The following is a 24326-nucleotide window of genomic DNA, read 5'->3' as shown; positions in this document are numbered from 1 at the left end:
GCACCATTAAAACTTGCATCAAAGAGACTCATGTCAGGCCTGATGGCTACTTTCATAATTCTATATTATAATTTATAATATAAGGCATAATTCCAACACTTGGGAGGCAGGGGAATTGCTGTGTGTCAAGGTTATCCTCAGATACATAGGATGTTTGAGTCCAGGCTGAGGTACATAGACCCAGTGAAAAGAGCATGTCAATACAACAACAAAAAAAGATAAGGCGGGAGGAAAGGGAGAAAGAAGAGGAGAGGAGGAAGAGGAGAAAATTAAAACCAAATCCTCAGAAGGAAGCTAGAGAGGGAGTGAAGTGGCTAAGAATGATCGCTACTTTTCCAGAGGACCCCGACTGGCTCCCGAGCACCACACCGGGTGCTCACAGCAGCCTGTAACTCAGCCATCCTAAAAGCCCTCTTCTGGCCTCTGTGGCCACCTGCACTCACCTTTACACACTCATATAGGTGTAGATAATTACACGTGATCTTAAGAACCAGACTTTCCGTGGCTTGTTTGGCTTCCTTGCCGTGCTGCCATCTTGGGACCAGCATTCCCTCCATACAGAAACTACATCTCTCCCCAAGCTGTTTACCACGCTGGCACTTTGAGTTCTGCTTTCCCAGCCTCCAGAACTATGAGAAATATATTTCGTAAGCTCCAGTAGTGTAGCTGGTACACAGTAACTTTCAGCAAGTGTGTGTTTCTCTCCTTCCCAAGGAGACAGCCAAGATTCTCTGAAATGCCAAACTTCAGATACGGTTTGAGAGGGAAAAAAATGCCACCGAATTCCTTTTTATGTGCTCGGGATACTCTTACACAGACAGGTAGTAGTAGTAGTTGGTCCATCTGCAGAATAAACCTTGAAATTTGATCAAGATGAACTGGGCATCCAGCATTGGGGACGACACTGTGGAGATGCAGTGAGAAGTGTTTGCCATCGATCCTCTGATAACATTTGAAGAGGCAAGACATAAGCGTCTGAAAAGTTAACAGTGAAGGATTTATTAATAGTCCAAGATCAACAGTAGACCTGCTTTCAGCGGCCAATCAGGAGTGTAAGATTTATTACCTAATAAATCAGGCCAGCTGACCCTGGTCGGAAGGGAAGCCACTTCAGACTCAGGTAGTTCAACAAAGGAGAGAGGGGCAAAAGCCCTCTGCCAGGTGGGAGACGCTAGGCAAATAGCAAACCCGTTTGACAAGAGCAAAACTGAGATTTCTGGGGCTCAACCTGGCATGCCTCAGATCCCCGGTCAATAAGACTTTGTCCTACAGGAAATGGGGAGCAAGGAGGCTTCTCAGCCCGGTAGAGGTGTGAGCTGGCAAAGGATCTCAGCTAATGAGCTGAAGTGCACATTTCATCTTTTTTTGTTTCGAGACAAGGTTTCTGTGTAGCCCTGGCCTCCCTAAAACTAGCTCTGTAGACCAGGATGGCCGCAAAATGAGTTCCGCCAATTTCTGCCTCCCGGAGAGCTGGAATTAAAGGCGTGCGCCACCCTGGGCTCCACCGTCAGATGGGTCCCATACTCACTTCGTTTTGTGCTAATACTCAAGGAGGGCAGGAACCAACTTGAAGAGTCTTGTTTGCTTTCAGTATAACCTGTGCTCAGAATTGAACTTCCTCAAGGGACTGGAGTGACCAGGCAGGTAGCTTCAGAAAGCAGTCTTCCGGCCTCAGGGACTGCTCAATGACTCAGCACGGAGGATTTTGCAAGAGACTGACTGACAGAACCAGCCCATCCAGCCTTTCCTCGGGACACCTCAGGCGTGGCCCCTGCCCTCCTCTGTTGAAATTCCACTTGGTTCCAGAAGCATACTTGTGGCATGTGCTCTAGAAGCAGCGCTGGGGGAGTCCGAGAATTATTTAGGAATCTCCGGTGAGACTTCAGAGCACACACGGGCTCGGCCTCTAATGGGTCATATGGCTTTCCCTTACTTGACCTCTCCCAGGGAAAGTTTCTTCATCACTGAGATACCTGCTTTGTGATGGTAGTAAGCGTTAAGGAGACAAGGATGAAACGGCACGTAGTAGCTACCCTGTAGCATGTGCGTTATTATGCCTATTTCTATGGCAACGTATAATTCTGCTTCTACAAAGAAAATTGCTCATGGGTCTTGACTGCCCTTAACAATCGCACGTTCTGGTTTTCGTACATCTTTTCCTTTGGCCTCACCTTGGTATCTATTCTCCCCATGGAAAGAACCTGGACTGAAAAAACCTCCAAAGTGGGCTGAACCAGAGGGCCATCTTCACACTTCTATGACTGTCTGTCCCCACCGGAGCACCGCCAAAGACAATGAGGGGACTTTGGTGTAAAGCAAGGGGAAGAGGGCTTGTGTACATGAACGAGTGCTCTCCAAACATTTTGCTGAGATGTTATCTGCCTTTCTGTTCCTTCCTTTTTCAGAAAAGGCTGTGTTCTGCCTGGTGCTCACGGAGCGGCAGGTGCACTAAGGGTTGTCGGTTGGAGGCAGTGGGCCAACAGCGCACGGTGTGAAGTCTGTTGCTGTTGGTCCTGTATATGGGAGAGCCTTTCAAAGACCCTTGCCTCTTCATTAACAGCCGTGTTTACTGAATGAAATCAGCCTAGTAAGGAAGCCACAGGAGCCAGTCTGTGGAAGAAAAAGGAAATGAAGTTTTCTCCAAACTGCCAAGGCTGTTTCTCAGGGAAGCAGAGAAAAGCTGGGGGTGGGACATATAGCACCAAGATTATGGATTATATGGGAATAGGTACCTGGGAGGAAGGGAAGCTGTGAGCTGGGTGGGGGCTTGTGACTAGGGACTGGGAGCCCAAAGGCACCACAGTTATATAGAAGAGCCCAGTGTCCCTTTTGGCAGAGATAGGAGAATGATTCCTTTTAGCAAGTAAGAACTTTCTTCAAGCCCTTGAGGGAATACTGACTTCCGTCTAAATGTTGGATGTAAGCAGGCATGGTGGCATGCTCACACCTTGAATCCCAGCACTGGGGAGGCAGGAGGATCTCTGTGAGTTTGAGGTCAACCTGGTCTACAAAGTGAGTTCCAGGACAAAGATACACAGAGAAACCCTTTCTCAAAAAACTAAGTGCTGGACCTTGGGAAAGGAATCCCTTGGGGCACCTGACATTTATAATGCTTGCCTTGTCAGGCAGGGTTGGCACCATTTTACATGTTAGCTAATGGAGCCTTCCTAAAGACCTGATCAGGTAGGTGTTACTATTCCAGTTCATATTTGGGGAAACTGAGCCACGAAGACATTGCACATCTTGGTGAAAGCCTCATTAATTAATAGAAAAGAAAATGTCATTTAAAATGTCATCTTTGTTTTCTTTTTCTTTCTTTAAGTATTTTTTAATATTTTACTTTATTGTTTGTTTGTTTTTATGTACATTGGTATGAGGGTGTCAGATCCCTTGGAACTAGAGTTACAGTTACGAGCTGTCATGTGGGGGGCTGGGAATTGAACCTGGGTCCTCTAGAAGAGCAGTTAGTGATTTAAACCTCTGAGCCATCTCTCCAGCCCCATTTTTCTTTTTCTTTTTTTTTTTTTAAGCAGAGCAACTTTTGGAAGCATTTATTGATTGTAGAAAAATTTATGGGTTTCATATATTGTCCTCTTTAACTTGTTTTTACTCTTTGTGTTTGTATCTGTGTGTCTGTGTGTGTGTGTGTGTATTTGTGCATGTGTCTGTGCTTTTATGTGTGTGCCTGCCACAGCACTTGTGTGAAGGTCAGAGGAGAAAGCCTGAGTCAGTTGCTTCTCTCTCTCCTTCTTTCATGTAGACTTTAAGAACTGAACTCAGGTCACAGGCTTGGCCACAGTGTCTTTTCCTATTGAGCCATCTGACAAGCACAATTACCTTCTTTTGATAAAGGGCGTGGTCAGATACCACTGAGGAGAAGGCTGAGGTAAGTCAGCAACACTGTGTCCTTTACGTGCGCGTGGGGCACCTGAGTCCTGTCTTCCAGGGGACCTCTCTGAGTCGCCTGGATGTTGGTACTGTTCAGGTCACCTTCTTCCCTCAATTCGTTTCTTTGGACAAATATTTGCAGAGCAGCAACGCCGTGGAAGAAATGGTGGCTGGGCTTGGGAGCCACCAAGACCATTCTGACAAGCTCCAGCCTTGTGACGCTCACAGCCTGGAGGGGGAAATGGAGAAATAAACAGATGAAAATATTTTGGGCTAACGAAAGGACAGAGCGAGGGCACCTCAGCCTTGTTTCCCCGACAATCCGCCTCCTGCCATTGCTGCTGGGAGCGGAAGCCGGCAGACTTGTATAGAGGAGGGGCGACTGCCAGGAGCTATCTGAGCAAGCCAAGCAAGCCAGGATCTCCATTCTTTGCTCTTTTCCTCCTTCGCTGGGTCTCCCTCTCGCTTCTCTCTGTTCTTTGGACTTCTTTCTCTTTCTTTTCTCCTGGTTCTCTACAGGCCTTCACAGGGTCTTTTCCAAGCACTCATCCTCCGAGCTTCATGCCTCAGGATATCCTGACCCAGATTTGGGAAACTTACATTAGGTACAATAGGTATTTGCCTAATGACATCATTTCCTGTCTCTCCACTGCTTCAGTAGTGAGCTGGACATGTCTCAGAGTGCTTCCCTCTTCAAACACACTTGTCTGAGGAGGAGGCTGAGATCAGGGGAAATCCAGAGAGATCAGAGTAGGTGCCCAATGCTAGGGAAAGCAGGCCCGTGGGCAAGGAAGTGCTGTATGGAGCAACTTCGTGCAGATGCCCATGTCTTCCTCAGGTCAACAGTCGTCCTGAAAATACTGTCCGGTGCCAGGAAACGAGTCTGAATCTCCAAGGGAAGAGTTTGATCAAAGCAGCTTTCTTGTTTCTTTCCCAGTAACCCCATTATCCTCTTCCACCCTTCCCTAAGAGACTTAAAGCGCCGTGGTTTTCAGAATCCAGTTACTTCTGGGTCTAAAAGTGATGTTATTTCATGCTCTTAATGCACGGGGAGGCAGCAGAGCCAGGTGGCTGCCTCCCTTTCTGGCTCTGCCCTTGGCTCAGAGCAAGGTCTACCTTCTGTCTTTGTTACCTCGCTCCCCCCCACCCCCGTCTGCCCCCTCACAAAGCTGCCAGTCAGACGTTTCTTGTCTTTTCCCCTGGATAAAGCTCTCTGAGTGCTACTGTCAGGTTGGGAAGATGTGCTCAGTGTTTTTGGGGAACTTGCAATCCATGGAGGAAACACATGTCAATGGGGCTTTGTGCCACTTCGAAAGCAGTGTGGTTCTTTTAAGAATCATGCCGCAGAGAAGGCTCAGTGATTAACAGTCCTCACAGGGAACTAGAGTTCAATTCTCAGCGTCCACCTAATGGCCCACAACTGTCTGTAACTCCAGTTCCAGGGGTTCTGACGCCCTCTTCTGGCCTCTATGGACCCTGCATTTACGCAGTACATAGACACATGAGCAGGCAAAACACTCCACACATAAACAATTTTTCAAAAAGGTTTTTTTAAGTTCTAAAAAGCCATGCCTCCTACATGAACTCCTCCTTGAACTCCTCCTTTCTCCTCCTTGAACTCAGAGGAGTGCAAGTTGATCTTTAAGGAAAGGGGAGGTTTGGGACAATGCAGGAGGTAAGGGTAGATCTTTGCTGTGAAGACACAGATTTTCAATGAGCAGAAAACATATTGTGGGGGCAGAGTTGGGCCTGGCACTCTGCCTGGCCTTAGGACCAACAATCACATGGTGTGATGATGTCAGCAGGGGGTGACATCAACTTCTAAAGAATCCTCTGCCCAATTTACTGCCACTACTTCAAGAAAGTAGCCAAGAACTTGCCAAGAGCACCGCGGCACACACATCCCTCTATGGATGCCATTGCCTATTGGATGCTCTTGGGGAGAAACTTCCGAGAATCTGTGGGTGAGGAGAAGAGGTTGTGGTACACAGGGTGAATGGTGGGTTTGGGGCAAGATTTTTGAATAGGCTGCCATGGTGCTTTGCTTATAATATTTGAACCAAATTATATAAATAGGGAGCATTTAGTGTTGACATTTCACCTTTTCAGTCAGGTCTAGGATAGTTTACAAAGTCATCCTCAAGTTGCTTAATTGAGACCTCTGTAACCAAGGCCAAAACACGGACCAGGAAACATCCTTTCCTTTTAAGCAAGAGGACCGGTCAGTTCCATCTGGGCATGCTCAGGAAAAGCCAGAGAGAGAAAGAATACATTTCACCTAAACCCTGAAAGGCAAAGCATTTGCACAGTGGGTGGCTGGGGAGATGTCAGAAACGAATGGCGCTGTGGGAGGACTTGTGGGGTTGGGGTCTAGAAGCAGAACCACAGGTATTTGACTGTGAATCCTCAGGACGAACATAAGAAAGAGAAGGCTGCTGGGGGTAGCATACTGGGGGGAGGGGAGCTAAGGAGAAGCTCATCCAGAGACCCCACCACATGGAAGGAGTCTCTAGGGGTCTTCACTGTGTCCTCTGCCAGCTCAAGGGGATGTTTTTGGGATAAGGACCTGCACAGAGAGATCATCAGAGAGTCTGTCACAAATGGAACTTTGTAAAACGTTGCTCACGGAACCGTCACAGCCCAAGGGCGGTTCTGTATCTTCCCCCTTTCAGAGACTTAGTCTTCCCCAGGCTCCTCCCCAGAGCAAGACTACAGCTTTAGAAGAGACTTACTTGAGGGTCATTTCCCTTTTATTAAGGTACGCTTGGTCATCATACAAACAACACACACGGGAACTACAGCCCCCTATGCAGAATAAATTATGAACAGTAGACGGCAGAAGCTGCTGTCCGGCCAGCAGGGCCCCCGTGGCTAAGCACCTGGAGGCTCACGAGGTGGCAGCAGACCCTGAGAGAATGTTTTATGTTAAATGCACCCCTCCCCCCAAACCCAAACTCCTTCACAAAACCCACACACAGCCCAGATGCAGGATGGCAGCCAGGGCAGATGACCGGTTAGACAACAATTGAAGTGGACCAGCTTGCCTTCCCTGCAGCTTTAGTGGCTGGTGGGTTTCCAGATCTCACTCCTTATCAGCTCCACGACTCTCAGCCGTGGAAAGAGGGGATGAAGAACTTGGTTGTGTCCTCTGAGACTGCAGGCTGAGCACATCTTCGAAGTTCACTCTGCCCGTGTTTAGCTCTCTCCTCAATCTCGCCAGCCGCTTGCAGAAGAATGAATAGAGAGATGCATCCCTGGGGAAAGCCATCAGCAGCTCAGGCAAACTGGCAGAGGCCAGTCCCTTTCCAGCACTGTGGTGCTGGGGAGACATTGCATTTCCCCAAGCCCCATGGTCCCTAGCTGAAGAAATAAGGGCATCCATCTATTTTAAAGGGTTGTCGTAAGGAACTACTAGAATTTGCTATTGTCAAGTCCCAAGCCAGACTCAGGCAAAATATCTTTCTTGCCTTCTTTCCTTCCTTCTTCTTTTTTTTTTTTTTTTTTTTTTTTTGTAATTTTAGTTTTAGACAGGGTCTCTTCATAGCCCTGGTTGTCATGGAACTCACTCTGTAGATCAGGCTGGCCTCAAATTCCCAGAGATCCACCTGCCTCTGCCTCCTGAGTACTGGGATTAAACGCTACTCCTGGCCTTTCATTTCTTCTTTTCTATTTCCCCATTTTGAGCAATAAGTCTCCCAGCACAGACTGCTGCTGTGTGTTTGTGTAGAACACAGTGCCACTAGAGAGCAGCAAGAGACAGGTACTATTGAGCCCATCGAGAAGACTATGGGCACATGTTAGGAAACTATTGGGGATCATGGTGAGTGAGGCACCACGATAGTGGCTGGACAGGAAGAAGCAGGGTAGGAAGTGCTGAACTGACATGAACCAGAAGCTGGAACCCTGAATCAGTGATGCTTACGGCCTTCAGCAGCAAGCAAGTCACCCTTCCTACGGGTTGGACAGATAACAATGTAGGCTTATCTACCTGGCAGGTCTGGTCACTGAAAGGCTAATTTGGTGGGTCACAGTGGTTCTACAGAATTTTTCCATCCATCAACACATCTTTCTGTCCATCCAGCCAGCTGGCCACTTGGTATACATTCACAGTTTCGTAGAATCCAGGCTGAGTTGGATGGACAGCTCTGTCTACTCATTTAGCACCTTCAGGGTAAGGATTTCTACAGTCCCTCACCAAAGCTCTTCACAGAAATGCTGAGGTAGTAGCGGGGTGGACAATGCCCTTCTTTTCATAGACTGAGACGTCTTCAAGGTAAGAGTGGACACAGCAGAAACCCAGACGAGGATGGTCAAGGCTGGAGCTGATCTGGTCCTCCAAGACAGATCTAGCTCTCCTGCCATGATTTCCTGTCTCTAGGGGACTCAGACTGGCCTCTGGCCAGCCCTACCTTGCTGCTTCTCACACTAGTGTGGGCTTCAAGTCATCTTTAAAGTTCACAACAGGCTTGGAGCGGGACCACAGCTTTTCCCAGGAGGCTCGTCCTGAAGGCTGCTCAAGGTCACTGTCTGAGGTGTCGCTGTCACCGGAGTCTGAAGAGCTCTGGAAGCAGAGTTCACAGTAGGGCCGGTGGCAGCGACAAAAGAATTCGTCTGAGCTGCTGGACTCACTGTCCAGGTTGTAGCACCCAGAGGACAAGGCAGGATATCCAGGGGACGCTAGGAGTCGAGACTGATGGTGCCTGGGCAGACCTGGTGAAGAGGGTGGGCGTGGGGCAAAAGCAGAAGGTTGGCAAGGAACGCTTACATCGCATCCTCCAGCCCCCTGAGGCTCGGGCTGGCATCGCTTGTTACCCTCTAGGGCACTCCGTCTCTGGGGAGGATCTGAGAGTGGTGACAGTTTTACAGAAGAGGACCGTGGTACCTTGGACCTCGCATTTTGGTGGTCCAGCCTGGGGCTGTCCCGGCTCTGCTCAACCAGCCCGCTTTGGGCACCAGAAACCGCCCTATTTGCCTGTTGCCCCATATTGAGGGCCACCGAGGCAGGGATGTGGGAGCGAGCCCGCTGGGCAGCCCGTCTCCTCCTCACCACATATGGGCTGAAACCCAGTTTAGATGGAGACAGCTTCTGGGGACTGCGGGAAGTGGCGCTCTTCCAAAGCTGTTGGGAACAAGGTAGTGGGGAAAGGGGAGCCTCGGGGCCCAGGTCCAGCTCTTGTAGGACTTCCTGAAGCTTCTCTCTGACCACTGAACTGACCCGAGGTGGCCTCTCTGGGAGTTCCTCTGAATTCTGCCTGGGCCTATGGGGGTCACACCCCACTCTATCAGCCATGAAACTCTGGCTGGGTGTCATGGGTCCCTGATCACCTCTTTCTGGACCCTCACTTTGTTCAGCCTGTGACTTTGGGCTGCAACCCCTGTCCAAATGATCACAGAACTGTTTCAAAGTCACGTTATCCTTTTGGTCTCCGGAAGGACTATCGTCCCTTTTAGATGCTCCAGGGCTTTCCAGGTACTGGGAGGCCACGGAGGCATGCAGGGAGTCCTCGGCAGCTGCACCGACAGCATTCTCAGAGGCAGTGGGGTATTCTGAAGGTCCCTGAACTGCCAGCCCATGGGCCGAGGCTGCAGCTGGGACAGTCCACTCCGGGGAGTCGTAGGAGCACTCTGAAGACATCAGCTTTACTATCTTCGCCTTGGCGTTGTTGACTTGTTCTTGCAGGCTTTCGATTACTGCATTTTTCTGTGAAATAAAAGCAAGACCATCAACAAAAGGCCTTCTGTGGTAGAAAATGTGACACTGGAGACCCTGCTTAAATCCCAGTTTTTTCCAATGCACTGGGTGGTGACCTTAAGCTTGGAGGCGGGACTTAACATTGGATGAAAAAACTAAGGCCTGCCAAGCGTTTAGCATAGTCACAGGTATGTGGTTCCCAGAAAGGCAGTATGGGCTCTCCTCCCAGCCCTGGACTGTGCACTGCTGTCTGTGAGGATGAAGGGGGCCCAGCCTCAAGGCTTGCTGGTAGCTGCAGTATCATCTCATTTCCCTCAGCCCCAAGAGGGTCAGGTTACTCTGAGGAAACCAGACTGAAGAGGGATTGTGATTGTTCAGCTTGGCCTTCTCAGACTTGTGTGAACCACAGATGAATCTGAAGCGCGTCTCTCGGGATGACCACAGAGAAAACAAACGCTTTGCCTCTTGTGAAACGGCCCGGAGAATGGGAAGGAGAGGGAGATACCGTTCATACCAGAACTACGTGAGCCAACGAGAATCTCAAGGCAGCTTCAACTTGTCCTTGGAAGTGGCAGGGCCTCCTGGAGTGACAGGCCTAAGAGACCAATTAGCTATCACTAGCTCTTAAAGAAGTGTGTGTATCGGCATTATTGTAGCTTAACATGAAATAAAAGCAAGAATGGCAAGAGGGTTTACATCAGAGTAGAAGTCTACTGAACAGCACAGAGAACAACACAACGATGACCGATAGAACCAGAGAGGTTTGGTTGTCATCAGTTCCTCTACGAAGGGCCGATATGCAGAATATAGAAAGAACTTAAAGAACTCAGCAATAAGGGTTCATGGAGTCCAATTGTAAAATGGGTGGACGATCTTGTCGGATCTAAATAGGTACTTCTCTAAAGAAGAAATACGAGTAGGCAATACACATATGAAAACGTACTCAACATATTTATCCATAAGGGGAATACAAAAATCAAGTCACATGAGAAATAACCTTATCCAGTTAGTATGTCTATAGTTAAAAACGCTGGTGAGGGTGTGGAGACCACAGAGCCATTATACGATGTTGGTGGGAATGAAATCAGTACAGCCACTTTGGAAATCAAGGCGGCGTTTTTCAAAAAGCTAGGAGTAGTACCCGGTGACCCAGCTATCCCAGGCCTGAGTAGACAGAGAGCCAAAGGTAATGAAATCGGTATCATTATCATCCTGCTATGCTTGTTACAGCACTGACTGCAAAACGCAAAGGAGAGAACCAGCCAAGGCGCCCGTCAACAGAAGAGTTAATAAAGAAAATACAACACACATCAACAGAGTGTTATTCGGCTCTGAAGAAGTATGACGCCCTGCCATTTGTAGAAAAATGGGTGGAATTTCAGGACATCATGTCAAGTGAAATAAACCAGACCCAGTCAAATGGTTCGTGCTATTTTTCCCTCAGGTGTCGATGCAAAAACAATAATGACCTAAAAGTAGAAAAGGCTATTAGGAACTAAGAAGGAAGTGTGGGGGTGGGGGGGGGAGAAGTAAGGTGGGGGAGAAGGTGCGGATGGCCATGATCAATGCAGACTGTATGCAGGCCCAGGAATATCACAGTGAGTCCCATTAATTTCCAAATTAATCCGTGATAACTTAAGAAAAGGCTTACTACAGGAGCTGAAAGCAGATAGCGTGATTAGGTAGCTCTAGAATCCAGTGAAGAAGGCGAAGGAGGCTGGGGCAGTTCTGTCCTCCTGTGCAGATGTCAGCGAGTCAACAGGCTGTGCCCCAGAGGGCAGGCAGGTAACAGCTGCAGAAGTGTGCCTGTCCTAACTGCACGCTGTGGGGCGGGAAGCAGACCCGGGTGTGAGCTGCCACTGGGTGTCTGGGCATGCCCACGCTCTTGCCCTAGTGGAGGGCAGCAGTGAACTGTCTAGCTTAGAACGTGTGTTCTCCCATGCTCAAGGCAGAGCAGCGGTGAAAAGTGTCTCATGAGGAATGGATGGGCTGAGGAAGATGAAACAGACTCTGGGGGAAATGGTCTGGCAAGCACTGGGGTCCAGCAAGATTTGTCTGGATAATTCAGTACTGATCTTGTGGCTGCCTCCTTTTTAGGAGCGAACGACCAGTGCTGAGACACCCTTTATCATGCCTGGAAACAAAAGAATGCTCTCTCTCTCTCTCTCTCTCTCTCTCTCTCTCTCTCTCTCTCTCTCCCTCCCTCCCTCTCCCTCTCCTTCTTCCTCTCCCACCCCCCTTCCAGGGTTTCTCTGTGTAGCTTTGGAGCCTGTCCTGGAACTTGCTCTGTAGACCAGGCTGGCCTCGAACTCATAGAGATCTGCCTGCCTCTGCTTACTGAGTGCTGGAGTTAAACGTGTGCACCACCACTGCCCTGCCTGGACTCTGTCTTACAATAATAAAACTCCAGTCTGGGGGGATGGAAAGATGGCTGAGAGGTTAAGATTGCTGTTCCAGAGGTCCTGAGTTCAATTCCCAGCCACCACATGGTAGCTCACAACCATCTGTAATGAGATCTGGTGCCCTCTTCTGGCCTTCAGGCATACATGCCAGAACACTGTATATATAATAAATAAATAAATCTTAAAAAAAAAAAAAAAGTTAAAACTCTAGTCTGGCCATGGACAGAACCTAGGCTTGCTTATCAAATTACATTGAAAATTTGGCCAGAAATGATTCTTTTTGGTTTTGAGACAGGGTACTCCAGCTGGCCTAAAACTCACTATGGAGCCCAAGCTGGCCTCAGATTCATGGCAATTCTCCTGCTTTGATATTCCAAACGTTAAGATTACAGGCATGCATACCATACCTGGTCAGAAATGACCATTTAAGGGAGGAAGGCATGGAATACAACCTTCCAATAAACCTGCAGTGGCCTGTAAGTCCCTGTCCCTGGGCAAAACCAGGAGGTGGTATTTATTGGTGCTGGCTCTCCTGTTCTTCCTTGCCATCAGAAGAGAAGCCAACGCCAGTGAGAGACTGATGGAGCAGGCAGAAGGGACTTTTAGAGGAGTTCCCACCTGCCAGGTCTCCCTCCCCCTCTTGAAGTGATGTAGATCCGCTGGTTGGTGAGGGGAGACTCACCCAGAACAGAGTCCACGAGTGACAGGGGAACACTTAGGCTATGTAGGATTTGTCAGGTGACTCTAAGGACCTCACAAGGTAACCATGGTGGTGGCTGCTCAGTAGAGACTTGATCCCCTTCTTCCTCCCCCAGCGCCCATTCCTGAAATCCACCCTGAAAGTCCTCATGCCAGCCTCAGCAGGCAGGAAGAAGCCGTAGCTGATGAGCCCACTCTAGGGGTGAAACGGGATTTCTGTCTCCTTGTGCTTTCTCTCCAAATGGCTTTGAGTATAGGAAACACTTATGAACATCCAGATGGGAAGAACACCCTCCTCCCAGCTCACCAAACGTCTGAAGCTGGCTGACTACGGATTTAGAAACATCAATGTAAACAGTCAATTTTCCTTCTTCCACAAAAGGAAGCAAGACTGTGTTTTCACCGCGGCTTTGTTAATTAGAGGCGTAGTGTGAGGTCCTGCCACAAGGAGTCGGAGATCTGACCTCCTGTGGCAGCGGCTTTTACATGAATATTTAAATCATTATTTTGGTCTACGGTGGGAAGCAAAATGTCAAAGTGACATGGAAGAGGACACGGACCCTAGGAGTCCACATCTCACGTCTCTAGTACCAGGACGGAAGGAAGGGTCGCCAGCACAAGGGACAGTCTGTCTACTGCACACTGGTGCAAGAGAAATGCGCTGTGTGAGAGGCCAAGAGAAGAGCTGATTGTGGTGGTGCATGCCTGTAATTCTAGTCCTTGGGGAACTGAGGCAGGAGGATCGCAGTTTGATGGCAACCTGGGTTACACAGACACTGTCTCATAAACAAAAGCAAATAGAAAAACACAAGACGCAAATGAGAAGCTGGGCTATCAAATCATGGCAACTGCAAGGGAGGTCTAGTGAGCTTAGACCAAACCCTGGCTGGGCGGGTGCTGTCCTGCATAAGGAAAAGGCAGCAGGGGTAGCACCCAGGATGAAGAGCCAACCATGCCCTGGCTGCCCACCGCTGGTCGCCAGGACTGGCTACTGGCTCTTGGGCCTGTTCTATGGAAGACGCTCTGGCATTGCCAGCGCAACAGAAGCGGTGTTTTGCTGCTAATGTGCTCGAGCCTGCTAAGGGCTCTTGCCCTGCAGACTCAAGGTTTCTTTTGGAAAGAGCACATTCAGCCACTGCGTGGGAAACAGGGTAGCATGGCAGAGGTACAATAAGCTGCTCAAAAAAATTACCATAAGGCTAAAGAATCCGTTCCAGTCCATTTGGCCGTTCCAGTGTTAGCTGATTGTAAATGAGGACCGCCCTGCTGAGTCTAGCCAAGTTTCAGGCCTTCTGTTTATCGGGGAAAATATTTCTTTAAAAACTTTACAGAACACCAGAGGCAGGGCCACTGCCCTGCCAGGTGGAGAGAAAGCTGGCTTTAAAATAATGCCCAGAGTGTTTAATAAAGAGGGAAGAAAAGCAGAGGTTTCTCTGATGGGTAAAGAAGACCCGGGGGGGGGGAGGGGCAGAGAAGCAGGGCCCCGTGGGTGCTGACCAGGCTTGGCCTTTCATCTGGGCACGTCTATGTCTAAGGTTTCTCCCGCACTGTCCTCTCATGGAGATGTTCATGCCCAGGACACAGTCCTGCTATCAAAAACAAGTTTGGTTTCCCTAATAGCACTAACTCAGGCATGTTTTGCATATGTATATATATATATATATTTGCATATATATACATACACACACATATATATATATGTATATGCAATTTGATTTAATTTGTGTCAAAATACTTATAATTCCTTCGCCTGGCCCTGGCCCTGGCCCTGTACTGCCTTCTTATGGAGCAGAGTCCTCAGGGTTTTCAAGTCCACATTATGCTTGTCTGGGAGAGGGGCCAATTCTGGTTTAAGTACAGAATAAAGAAGGGCTGGCTGGGGCACCCAGGCTGTCTTGATGCTGTGGTGACCTTCAGAGACCCGTATTCACTCCACCCCCACCTGTAGACACACCGGGGAACGCTGGACACTGAGAAGGTTGAGCTGTCCCAGAGAGGCCCCATCATGTCGTGGACACAACGGCATGACTGTACATAGAGAGTACTCACACTGGTCACCAGAGCTCAGGGTCTTTCTAATGCTGTTCCCTCTGCGTGGGTTTGTTTTGGTTTTTTGACTCATTCCCTGGCCAATTGGTCCTCATCATTAGACTTCATCCAGAGCCTTTTCTGACGATTCTGCTGGTTTTTTTTTTTTCCCCACTTCCCCAGCCCATCACTCTCACTTTATCAACCTGATTGCTTCTTTCCTGGTTGTCATCACAGTTTCAATTCTTTCCTTTGGTTCTGGAGCTAGAGTCCTGTAGCTCAGACTGGCCATGAACCCCCTGTGCTAGCTAAGGATGACCTTCACCTTCTCTTTCTGAGGACGGAACTAGAGGCAGCTGCCACCACACCAGGGTTAGTAGGCAGGGATGAAAGCCATGTCTTGGTGCAGCCTAGATAAGCTTTCTTCTGTCAGTTGTACCTCCTCTCCAGTCTTTGCTAGCACAGTTTATGACTAAATGTTTACTTATCAATATCCATTTGTTCCACTTGACTGCAAACTCCTTAAGGTCAGGACCTGAGTATGTCTTACTCATCAACAGGTAACACAAAGACCTCAGTCTACATCTGTCTGCTGCATGGGTGAGATGGATGAGGGTCACTGGAGTGGTGGTGGGATTTTGCTGGCTTTGGGGCAAAGTAGAAGAATAACTAGGACAGAGAATGTTGGCAGAGAGAACGTGCAGGCCATGAGAACACGAGGGGCCATGAGGGCATGGAGGGCCCTGAGGGCACGTGGGATTGCTCCCGCGGGGTTGAAGTTCCTCACAGGGAGCCTGCTAGGCAAGATGGGGCTTACTTCTGTGAGAAGCCTCTCCATGCAGCTCTTCTCATCCCTCAGGTGGCCGTTCTGGTCCTCGTCAAACTGGCTGTGGAAGGCTTTGCTAGGAGTGCTGAAATATTTGGCCATGCGTCGGGTTGTTTGGTTTTCTCCTTCAAATGCCTTCCATTGCTTCAGCTGTTAGTCAAAAGAACACATGTTATTTATTTAATCACACGCCCAGAAATACTTCCCTTGCTCTTGCTCGTAAATACCAAGGGACGACACTGTCACCAACACACATATGCACAAGCTATTTACTCCTTGCAATGCCATTTGCTCTGCAGTGTTCATGGGCAGTAATGACAGAAAACACAGGAAATGTTAAGGTGTCATGCTTTAAAAATGCCCAAGAATAAGACAGACTATGATACACAACAGCCTTTCTGGGGTCAAAGTGTCAAAGGAAATCAGAGCAAACATGTGTCTCAAACAGCCTTCTAAAGCTCCTGGTTGGGAGCTGACTGAACAAGAACGTGTCTATGATGCTTCTTCTACTAGTGTGTAGTTCCTCTTGGCATTTTCAGTTGTTGAGGAACGATGTGTTCCCTCTTGCGAGCCCAGTTCATTGTTGGAGGCTTTCTACTCCAAATTAATGACCAAAGACCAAATAAAAACCCACAGGTCCCCAAAAAGAAAAACAAAAACAGAATGTCAGGCATGACACATGACTGTATTTTCAACAGCGAAAGTGGGTAGGAGTGTGACTTTCCAACGGTCACACATCACTTTCGACAGCTGGAATCAGGACCACCACACTTTGGATTCTCATGTAACTGATGAAGAGACAGAATGTTGGGTGTCCAGAAACTGTCCTTGGGGAGCACTCGGTAGAGGCATGGGCTGGTCATCTTTCATAGTGTCAGAAGTGAGCTAGAACATTCTCAGACAGGAGTCTGCTACAGAGTTCCAGAGACACTGTATCTACCTAGCAAGTGCTGAAGATGTGAATGACCAGAGACCGCAGCAGTAGAGGCAGAGACCTCTTACCTTTGGCATCTCAGTATCCCTGCTGGAGCCATGCCAGCATGGCTGCCAAGGACTAGCTCACTACAAGCTCAAGGCCATGTTAGTCTTGGGTTTAGCTCCCCTAAGCTGGTGGAGCCAAGGCACCATTGACCAAAGTCCTCCAATCCCTTTCAGTTCCTTCTTTTGGAAGGTCCTGGTCCTCAAGACTCGACTCTTTGCATTTTCTGGGATATCCATAATCAATCCTCAAGGATCAAAACACTTCCTCCAAAGGACCAGCAAAAAAAAAATTTTTCTGGCCTCTGGGTGACGTGGATGTTATAGCACACGTTCTGGCTCCTCACGTCTTTTACCTGTCTCTGAGTCCTTGCATTTGGTTGACTGTTATCTCAGATGGCCAATGGAATTTCGTGAATGTAATGTTAAGGTTGGGGATGGAAGGATTATTCAGTTAGGGTCCATTGTCATTAAAGAGTCCATATAAGAGAGGAGGAAGAGAGTCAGAGAAGAACGTGGGGGTAAAGAGAGAGAGGAGGGATGGCCATGAAGATGCCCCTTTGCTGGGTCAGAAAGGGGAAGGAGGACCATGAGTGAAAGAAGACAGGGGGCCTCTAGAAACTGGAAAAACCAAGAAATGGATTCTCCTCTTGTCCGAAGAATAAATACAGATCTATGGATACTTTGGTTATAGTCAAATAAAACCCATTTCAGGTATCTTCCCTACAGAACTGCAAGACTGGTGGTTTGAAAGAGAATGGTCCCCAAAAAGAGTGGCATTATTAGGAGGTGTGGCCTTGTTGGAGGAAGTGTGTCACTGTGGGGGCACACTTTGAGGCCTCTTTTGCTAAAGCTTCCCTTAGTGTGACTGTTAATCAACTTCCTGTCGCCTCTGTGTCAAGATGCAAGGATTGTTAGCTCCAGCACCGTGTCTGCCTGTGCACCATCATGCTCCCTGCCCTGATGATAATGGACTGAACCTCTAAAACTGTAAGTGAGCCACCCCAATTAAATGTTTCCTATAAGAGTTGCTGTGCTCACGGTGTCTCTTCCCAGCAATAGAAACCCTAAGACAAAAACAATACATTTGTTTCGTTTAAAGCCACTGGCAATTATTACAGCAGCCACAGGAAACCAGTACCCATGGGAATCTGTGTGGTATCGGGCCACACTGTGCTTCTAGAAACCCACAGAGATGCTCCTCGACCCTCTCACCTTATCTCTATTTCATAACTAGCAGAGAGGCTGGAGAGATGACTCAGCAGTTCAAAGCACTGTCTGCTCTTCTAGAGGACCCCAGTTCGGGTTTCAGCACCCATCTATTGGCTTACAACTGTCTGTAACTCCAGTTCCAGGGGGTCTGGTACCCTCTTTTGGACTCTGTGGGCACCAAGAATGCACATGGTGCAAAGACATACATGCGGGCACATAAAAGATTAATAAAAATAAAATCAATTGAAAAATAGCAAAGAGTGGACTGGCAAGAAGGCACAGTAGGTAGGGGTGCTTGTCATTAGGCCTGGTGACCTGGGTTCACTCCCAGGAACTCCCACAGCGAAAGGAGAAAACCAATTCCTCCTGAAAGTTGTCCCCTGACCTCCCTCCGTGCACCATGTGTCTTATTTCTTTCTACCTGCTTGCTGCATTTGTCTCAAGACTGACCTCCAACGCCCATTTGTTGTGAAGATGCGGCGAGCTCTAGGAAAGTCTAGGGCAGCTTCCAAAGCATTTGGCACACGTATCTTAATTCCTCTTATATCAGCTTCCCACCAGACTTAAAGAGGGGAAGGACCCTGTGCGTCACTGCCTGTACGTACCAGCTAAGATATGACCAAAGGACTCCCAAATAAATAAACGATGTTCTCCAGTCTTGTGGGTACAAGGGAAAGGGGACAAGTCCTAAGTGTGTCGCGGATGCGGGGCTGAAAGAGAAAATATCCTCGGAATTTTGCCTTTCGGGATGGAATGGAAGAGTTGGGGGATGGGTTCACACTCAGGTCACAAAAGCAGGGGCTGGCTGGAGGCTGGCGATGACCTCAGCACTTGGCATCAGAGACACCCAGGCATTTCCTGAGAGCTGTGTACAAGCTTAGTTCCCTTGCCTACAGTCGCTTCACCCTGCTCTCCAGCGCCGCCTAGAGACCCTTCCGACAGCAGCTCGCGAAGGCTCCGGCTAGCCCAGGACTCGCCTCCCTTTCAGTCATCATCGGATCCTCCCTTAGCTCCCCTCGGACGTCTTCCCTACTGTGCTCAGCTGTCTCTCGGCCCTGGGGGCACAGCGCGAGTCTCACAGGGAGAGCAAGCCGTGCTTCTACCAAACATCTCTGAGCTCAGAGGAGAAATCAATTTAGGAACAGACCTCGGTCATTTTTCTCTGATGAAAAACGACTTAGCCCCTAAAACTATAATACTATAAAATATAGTTTAGTCTCAGAACACGGTCAGTTCAAGGGGGGGGGGGGGGGGGAGAGAGAGAGAGAGAGAGAGAGAGAGAGAGAGAGAGAGAGAGAGAGAGAGAGAGAGGAGAGGTAAAGAGACAGGAAGGCCAAGAAAACCAGGAGGAAAAGGGGTGAGGCAGGGGAGGGACGGTAGCCCACCCACCACATTCCGGGACTCAATAGCGGTCCCTTCCCCGCTCGCGCTCCGGCACAGTTGGCGACAGTAGGTAAATTCTGGGAGATAGCGGTTAATCTGTTCATCACAGCTGCAGAGGATTCTAACGCCAGAGGAAGGAGTCCTCTGCTGAGGCTCAGGACAAAAAGAACACAATCCAGGACCAGCCAGGGAGACTGCCTCCGTTTTCACAGGGCGTGTTACTCAGAAAGCCTTTCCTTCGGAGTTCCTTGGTGGTTAGTGTTCACCTTCTCTCCCCTCCCCCTCCCCTCCCTCTCTTTTCTCTGTTCACTATAAACTCTGCCCCAGACCTATTCTTTATATATTTTAAAATTTAGTCTCTTGTATCTGCCTTTCGCTCCCTTAGTTTGCTAACTCAATATTTTGTGGTGTCTAAATTGCCTATTCAGGGCTTCATTTCAATTTAGCATCGGTTTTCATCCTTACTCAATATTTTATTATCTAAGACTAGACTCCTGACTTTGGGCTTTGCTTTTGTTGAAAAGAGGCAATGCCCTTGGAATCCTGTTGACCAAGCAGAATAAATATCTTGGAACATTTCCAACCATAGAAGAAGACCGGACCTTCAGCCATGTGCTCTCCTTTGTGCCCGCAGGTTTTCCTCAAGAATCCTTTTGCCAGGTGGTGACACAGACCTTTAGTCTGTGACAGAGGCAGGTGGATCTCTTTTGAGATGGAGAGCAGCCTGGTCTACCGAGAGAGAGTTCAGCCACGGTTAAACAGAGAAACCTTGTCTTGAAAACCAAAAAACCAAAACCAAATAAAAATAACGTCAAAAAACCCTCTGCTGATTGTATACCTTTACACAGAAGGAGCTACAGTATAATAAATAAATTTTATCGATCACAACTGACTGCCTTCACGCCAGGCATTACATATATTCAGGGATTCAAGGCAGAAAGAAGGGATATGCCAACAATATTTGTCTTTATTTATTTATTTATTTTCAGGAAGGTAGGAAGTTTCTAAGACACCCCCCAGGAAACCTCTAGCGTTTCTGGGGATACCTCTAGCCAGCGGGAAGCTGGAAAGGCAAATGCTTAGTTCTTTCACAGGTAAATAAAAAAGAAAAGGAATGGCAAAAAAAGGCTAGGCCACCCCAAAGTTTCTCCTCACTTCCATATCTCCTAGGGAAGAGGATCCCAAACAATGAACCGCCACTCCTTTTGTTATTGTTTTGGTTTGGTTTTTCAAGACAGGATTTCTATGTAAAACAGTCCTGCTCCCCCTGGACTCACTCTGTAGACCAGGCTGGCCTCAAACTCACAGAGATCCACCTGCCACTGCCTCCTGGGTGCTGGGATTAAAGGCGTGCGCCACCACCACCCAGGTGAGCCTCCACTCGTAGTGGTCTTCTCTAGCCCAGTTCTTACAGTGTTAAGATGCTGCGAAGTCCCTCCAGTTTGTAACACAAAAGCCACACCCAGGTTTATCCACTCGTGCACAACGCCCCCCCCCCCATTTGTTTATTTGCTGAATGTTTTGTTGAGAACTATTGAGCAGGAAGGAGACTGAAGTGCCTACGTGTCACGCCGTGGTGGTCCAGAGTTGTCTGCAACCTTGACAGTCAACAGTGGGATGAGCCGTGAGTTTCACCACAGGAAGGGATTCAGAATGGGGGCTAGGCTCAGGGAAGAAATGGAGAGCGAGAGGGAAAAAGAAAGCATCCAGCGGCTAGATCACTGAGGTGATGGATAAGGCCCTGTGGCCCATCAGTTCAGGAAAACAGCCACCAGGCTTAAAGATTTCCCCACCTCTTCTCTCCTTGCCAGGATGCATTCTCTGCTTCTGCCTTCCTCCTTTATTTGATTTTATTCTTAACCTACATAATAGGAAATATATTTTAATATCTCTGTGTGTGTGTGTGTATGTATTAATGTAGGATTCCCCTCTGTATGCTATGAATATGTTTTATTACCATTGGTTAATAAAGAAGCTGCTTTGGCAGGGCAGAATACAGGCAGGTAGGAAAACTGAACTGAATGCAGGGAGAAAGAAGGCTGAGTCAGGCAGATGCCATATAGCTGCCAAAGAAGAAAGATTACTGGTTAGCCACAGCCTCATGGCGATACATAGATTAATAGAAATGGGTTAATTTAAGATGTAAGAGTTAGTTAATAAGAAGCCTGAGCTAATAGGCCAAGCAGTGTTGTAGTTAATATAGTTTCTGTGTGATTATTTGGGTCTGGGTAGCCAGAAAATGGAAAAGTAGTCTCCATTTACAGTGTGTGTTTCAAGACAGGGTTTCTCTGTGCAGCCCTGGATATCCTGTATCCTCGAACCTGCTCTGTAGACCAGGCTGGCCTTGAACTCACAGATTGCCTCCTGATTGCTGGAATTAAAGGTGTGTGCTACCACCACTGGGCTAATTTCTCCCTTTCATAAAGAGGATACTCTGTGTGGCCGAGAGAGAGAGAGAGAGAGAGAGAGAGAGAGAGAGAGAGAGAGAGAGAGAGAGAGAAGCTCACTGTGTATCTGAGGGCGACTCAACTCTCCTGCCTCCTTCTCCCAGGTGTTGGGGTCACAGGGGTGCACCACCACACCTGGCTAGGAAAACCATTCTACACCTCGAAGTTCTAACAGAAAATTCTCTATGAACCTGCAATCCCAAATCCCAAATTAGAAAGGAAAAGGCTTTCTTCTTTGAGGTTAGCCTGAGCTACACAGTAAGTTTCAGAGCAGAGTGGGAGCTGGGTGGGAAGCAGGGGAGCGGTCACCTCGAGGAACAGACCCCCCAGCACTGGTCGCCTTATTTGGCCTGACTCGGGAACAGAGCTGTCTTCTCCTAAGCATTGAAGAGGTACGGAGGGGCTGTAGGCCTTCTTCTGACCACCATGACTGCAGGGAAAGCAAGTGACCCATTGCGCCCCGTGAAGAACCCTGCAAAGCACTCCTGCGTACCTGGGGAAGGAACACACAGCAGTTCACAGTGGTTGTGCAAATGAAGATCCCTCCAGATGTGAATCCAAAGACTAGATTGGGCCAGGAGTGCAAGTATCTGGTGAGCACGAAAATCAGGCCCGCGGTGAGCAGCAGGAGGTTGACTCCGACCATGATGGTCAAGGATTGGTTCACCGGAGGAGAGCTGACATGGTTGGTCAGGCCAGCCAGGTAAGCACCATACAGCAGTAGCAGTCCCTGCAGGAGGAGCAGGAACCACAGGTCAGGGGAACAGGGTTGGGGCCAGTGACACCGGGCTAATCATATCTGCCTAAAGATTTGCTATGAGCTCACACTAAGAGACGTCCCTAGAAACCAGGAGATAAATCCTTCTACCTATGGGTTCTGAACATCACTTCTGGTCCTTCACTAAGAATAAGTTTACCAGAGGCTGGCGAACAAGCTATCAGATTCTTCGGGGAGAAGGCACAGAGCCTAGTGGAGGTGCCTAGGAGTTCCACAGACGGGCAGTGGGCATGCGGAAGGCAGGGGAGCCGGCTCCTGCTGTTGTTTATGTCGGGGGGGGGGGGGCGTGCTACATATCCATTATGGCTTGGCAGTGAGCAAGGCTGAGTGGCATGTGGGAACCAGAAGGGACCTGAGGTCTGATTCTTCAGTCCTGTGCTACAGCAGCAGGGCAGTGCCAGAGGGAGGGGTTGTTATTTGATTTCCCAGGGTACTCAAAGGCACCATCTGCCTGCCAGGCTCTGCACCTGCAGGTCTGCCTCTGCCTGCAAGAGCACGGTTTTCTGCTCCACACAAAGGAACTCCATAGGCTACCGGTGCTCTGTGCAGCAGGGGTTCTTGGGAGAAGAAAGATGGAAAAAGAGGAGAACAAAGGCAGGCTGGGACCCCAGCAAGAAGGAGGGGAGGCACAGGCAGTAGGCGATACCTCTGAACTGCTTTGTGACATTCCCCGCCTCTACCACAAGGAACTAGGGCCCAGCTCTCTCTCTCTCTTCACAAGCATAAATCTGTCCTCCTGGTTCTCACTTGTACTAGGGAGAAAATGGCATGGTCCCTGACAGTGCTGTTTCCCCAGAGGCAGCTGCGTACATCTGGACATCAAAGTTTTCATTGGCCATCCTTGGTGTACAGATTCTGTATGCACTGGTTTTTCTGACTTGCTCAGAGCACTATGCTACAAACCATTGCGACCAAGGACATTCACAACCAGGCATGATGGGTAACTAGGCATCCCCGCACTGGTGAAGCTGAGGCAGCAGGATTGCTGTGAGTCTGAGACCAGTTTGGGCCACTTGACTCAAAACAACAAGGGCAATAACATCAGGAGGGCAACAACAGCAGAATGGAGGGCTTGGCTGGTAGGGAGAGGAGAGGAGGCCAGTCACGCCCTTGTTCAGAACTGGAATACACATTGGGTAGGAGGTGAGGCTGAGAACCAAGGGGATTGGGGAGAAGGAAAGTCAGGCCAGGTGTCCTGTTGACTCTGACATCACATGACCTGGCCAACTCCAACTGCAGGCGTGACTCTTAGGGGTAACTTTGGAAGCTTTGGTTCTACCAAATGGGGGTGCAGGGTCAAAGCCAGCCACCATCGGATCTTCACTGACGACTCCTGGGTAACTGGTACCACTGAGTGGCACTCAGCACTTACATCATTACCAAAGGTGAATAAAACTAATTCTGTGATTCTGAAATGTTAGATATGATTTTCATAAAACAGTTTAATTCCATAATAAGGGAATATTAATTTCATCAATATTCTTGCTACAGAGGGAAACAGGTATGAGTAAAAGCCAGTGTGCCCATGACTGCTATTTGAGGGTGTCACATCTGATCCTTGATTGTCATCTGCCTTTTGTTAGCAAGCTTGGGGCGGGGGTGGGAGGCCAGGCCTCCTCAGGAGCTCCTTGCTGGCTGGTACCCCCAGGAGGTTGGCTGAGGCGGTATTCCTTTCCTCATATCCTATAGACACCGTGGTAGTGAAAAGAAGCGCCATGGAAACGCACAGCAAATAATGGAGGAGGTGTATAGGTCGTGGGGTGAAGGGATGAAGTGGAGGATAAGCTCCAGAATCCAAGAACTGAGATGACCGAGTGCTTCAGAAGTGTCCAGAGCCAGAGGAAGAACAAGAATAATAAGATGGAAAGTTCTGCATCCCTCACTAAGGGCAGGGGTGGCTGGAAACTCTAAGCGGGTGAAAGCGGCTTTAAAGGGGCTGTATCATTGTCCCTACTTGAGGGGAATTATGGAAGGGGCAAGGTCAGAGGTCAGC

The 24326-nt window shown here is 48.8% G+C and overlaps 1 protein-coding gene across 2 annotated transcripts in view; it reads right to left on the bottom strand.

Moving 5' to 3' along the window:
• Positions 1 to 8308: 8308 nt before the first annotated feature.
• The window catches only part of Gpr156 (G protein-coupled receptor 156), a 62523-nt gene continuing 46505 nt past the window's right edge, over positions 8309 to 24326 (bottom strand). For both annotated transcript variants that reach the window (XM_057765872.1, XM_057765874.1), the window contains exons 7-9: positions 22049 to 22285; positions 15527 to 15685; positions 8309 to 9589 (exon numbers count right to left, since the gene is read on the bottom strand). In XM_057765872.1, coding sequence (XP_057621855.1) covers positions 8309 to 9589; positions 15527 to 15685; positions 22049 to 22285 — 1677 coding nt within the window. The remainder of the gene's footprint in view (positions 9590 to 15526; positions 15686 to 22048; positions 22286 to 24326) is intronic.

This window comes from Chionomys nivalis, chromosome 3 (assembly GCF_950005125.1).
Source record: "Chionomys nivalis chromosome 3, mChiNiv1.1, whole genome shotgun sequence".
Lineage (NCBI taxonomy): Eukaryota > Metazoa > Chordata > Mammalia > Rodentia > Cricetidae > Chionomys > Chionomys nivalis.
Note: the sequence above shows the minus strand (reverse complement) of the source record. Positions and strands in the feature narration are given on the sequence as shown.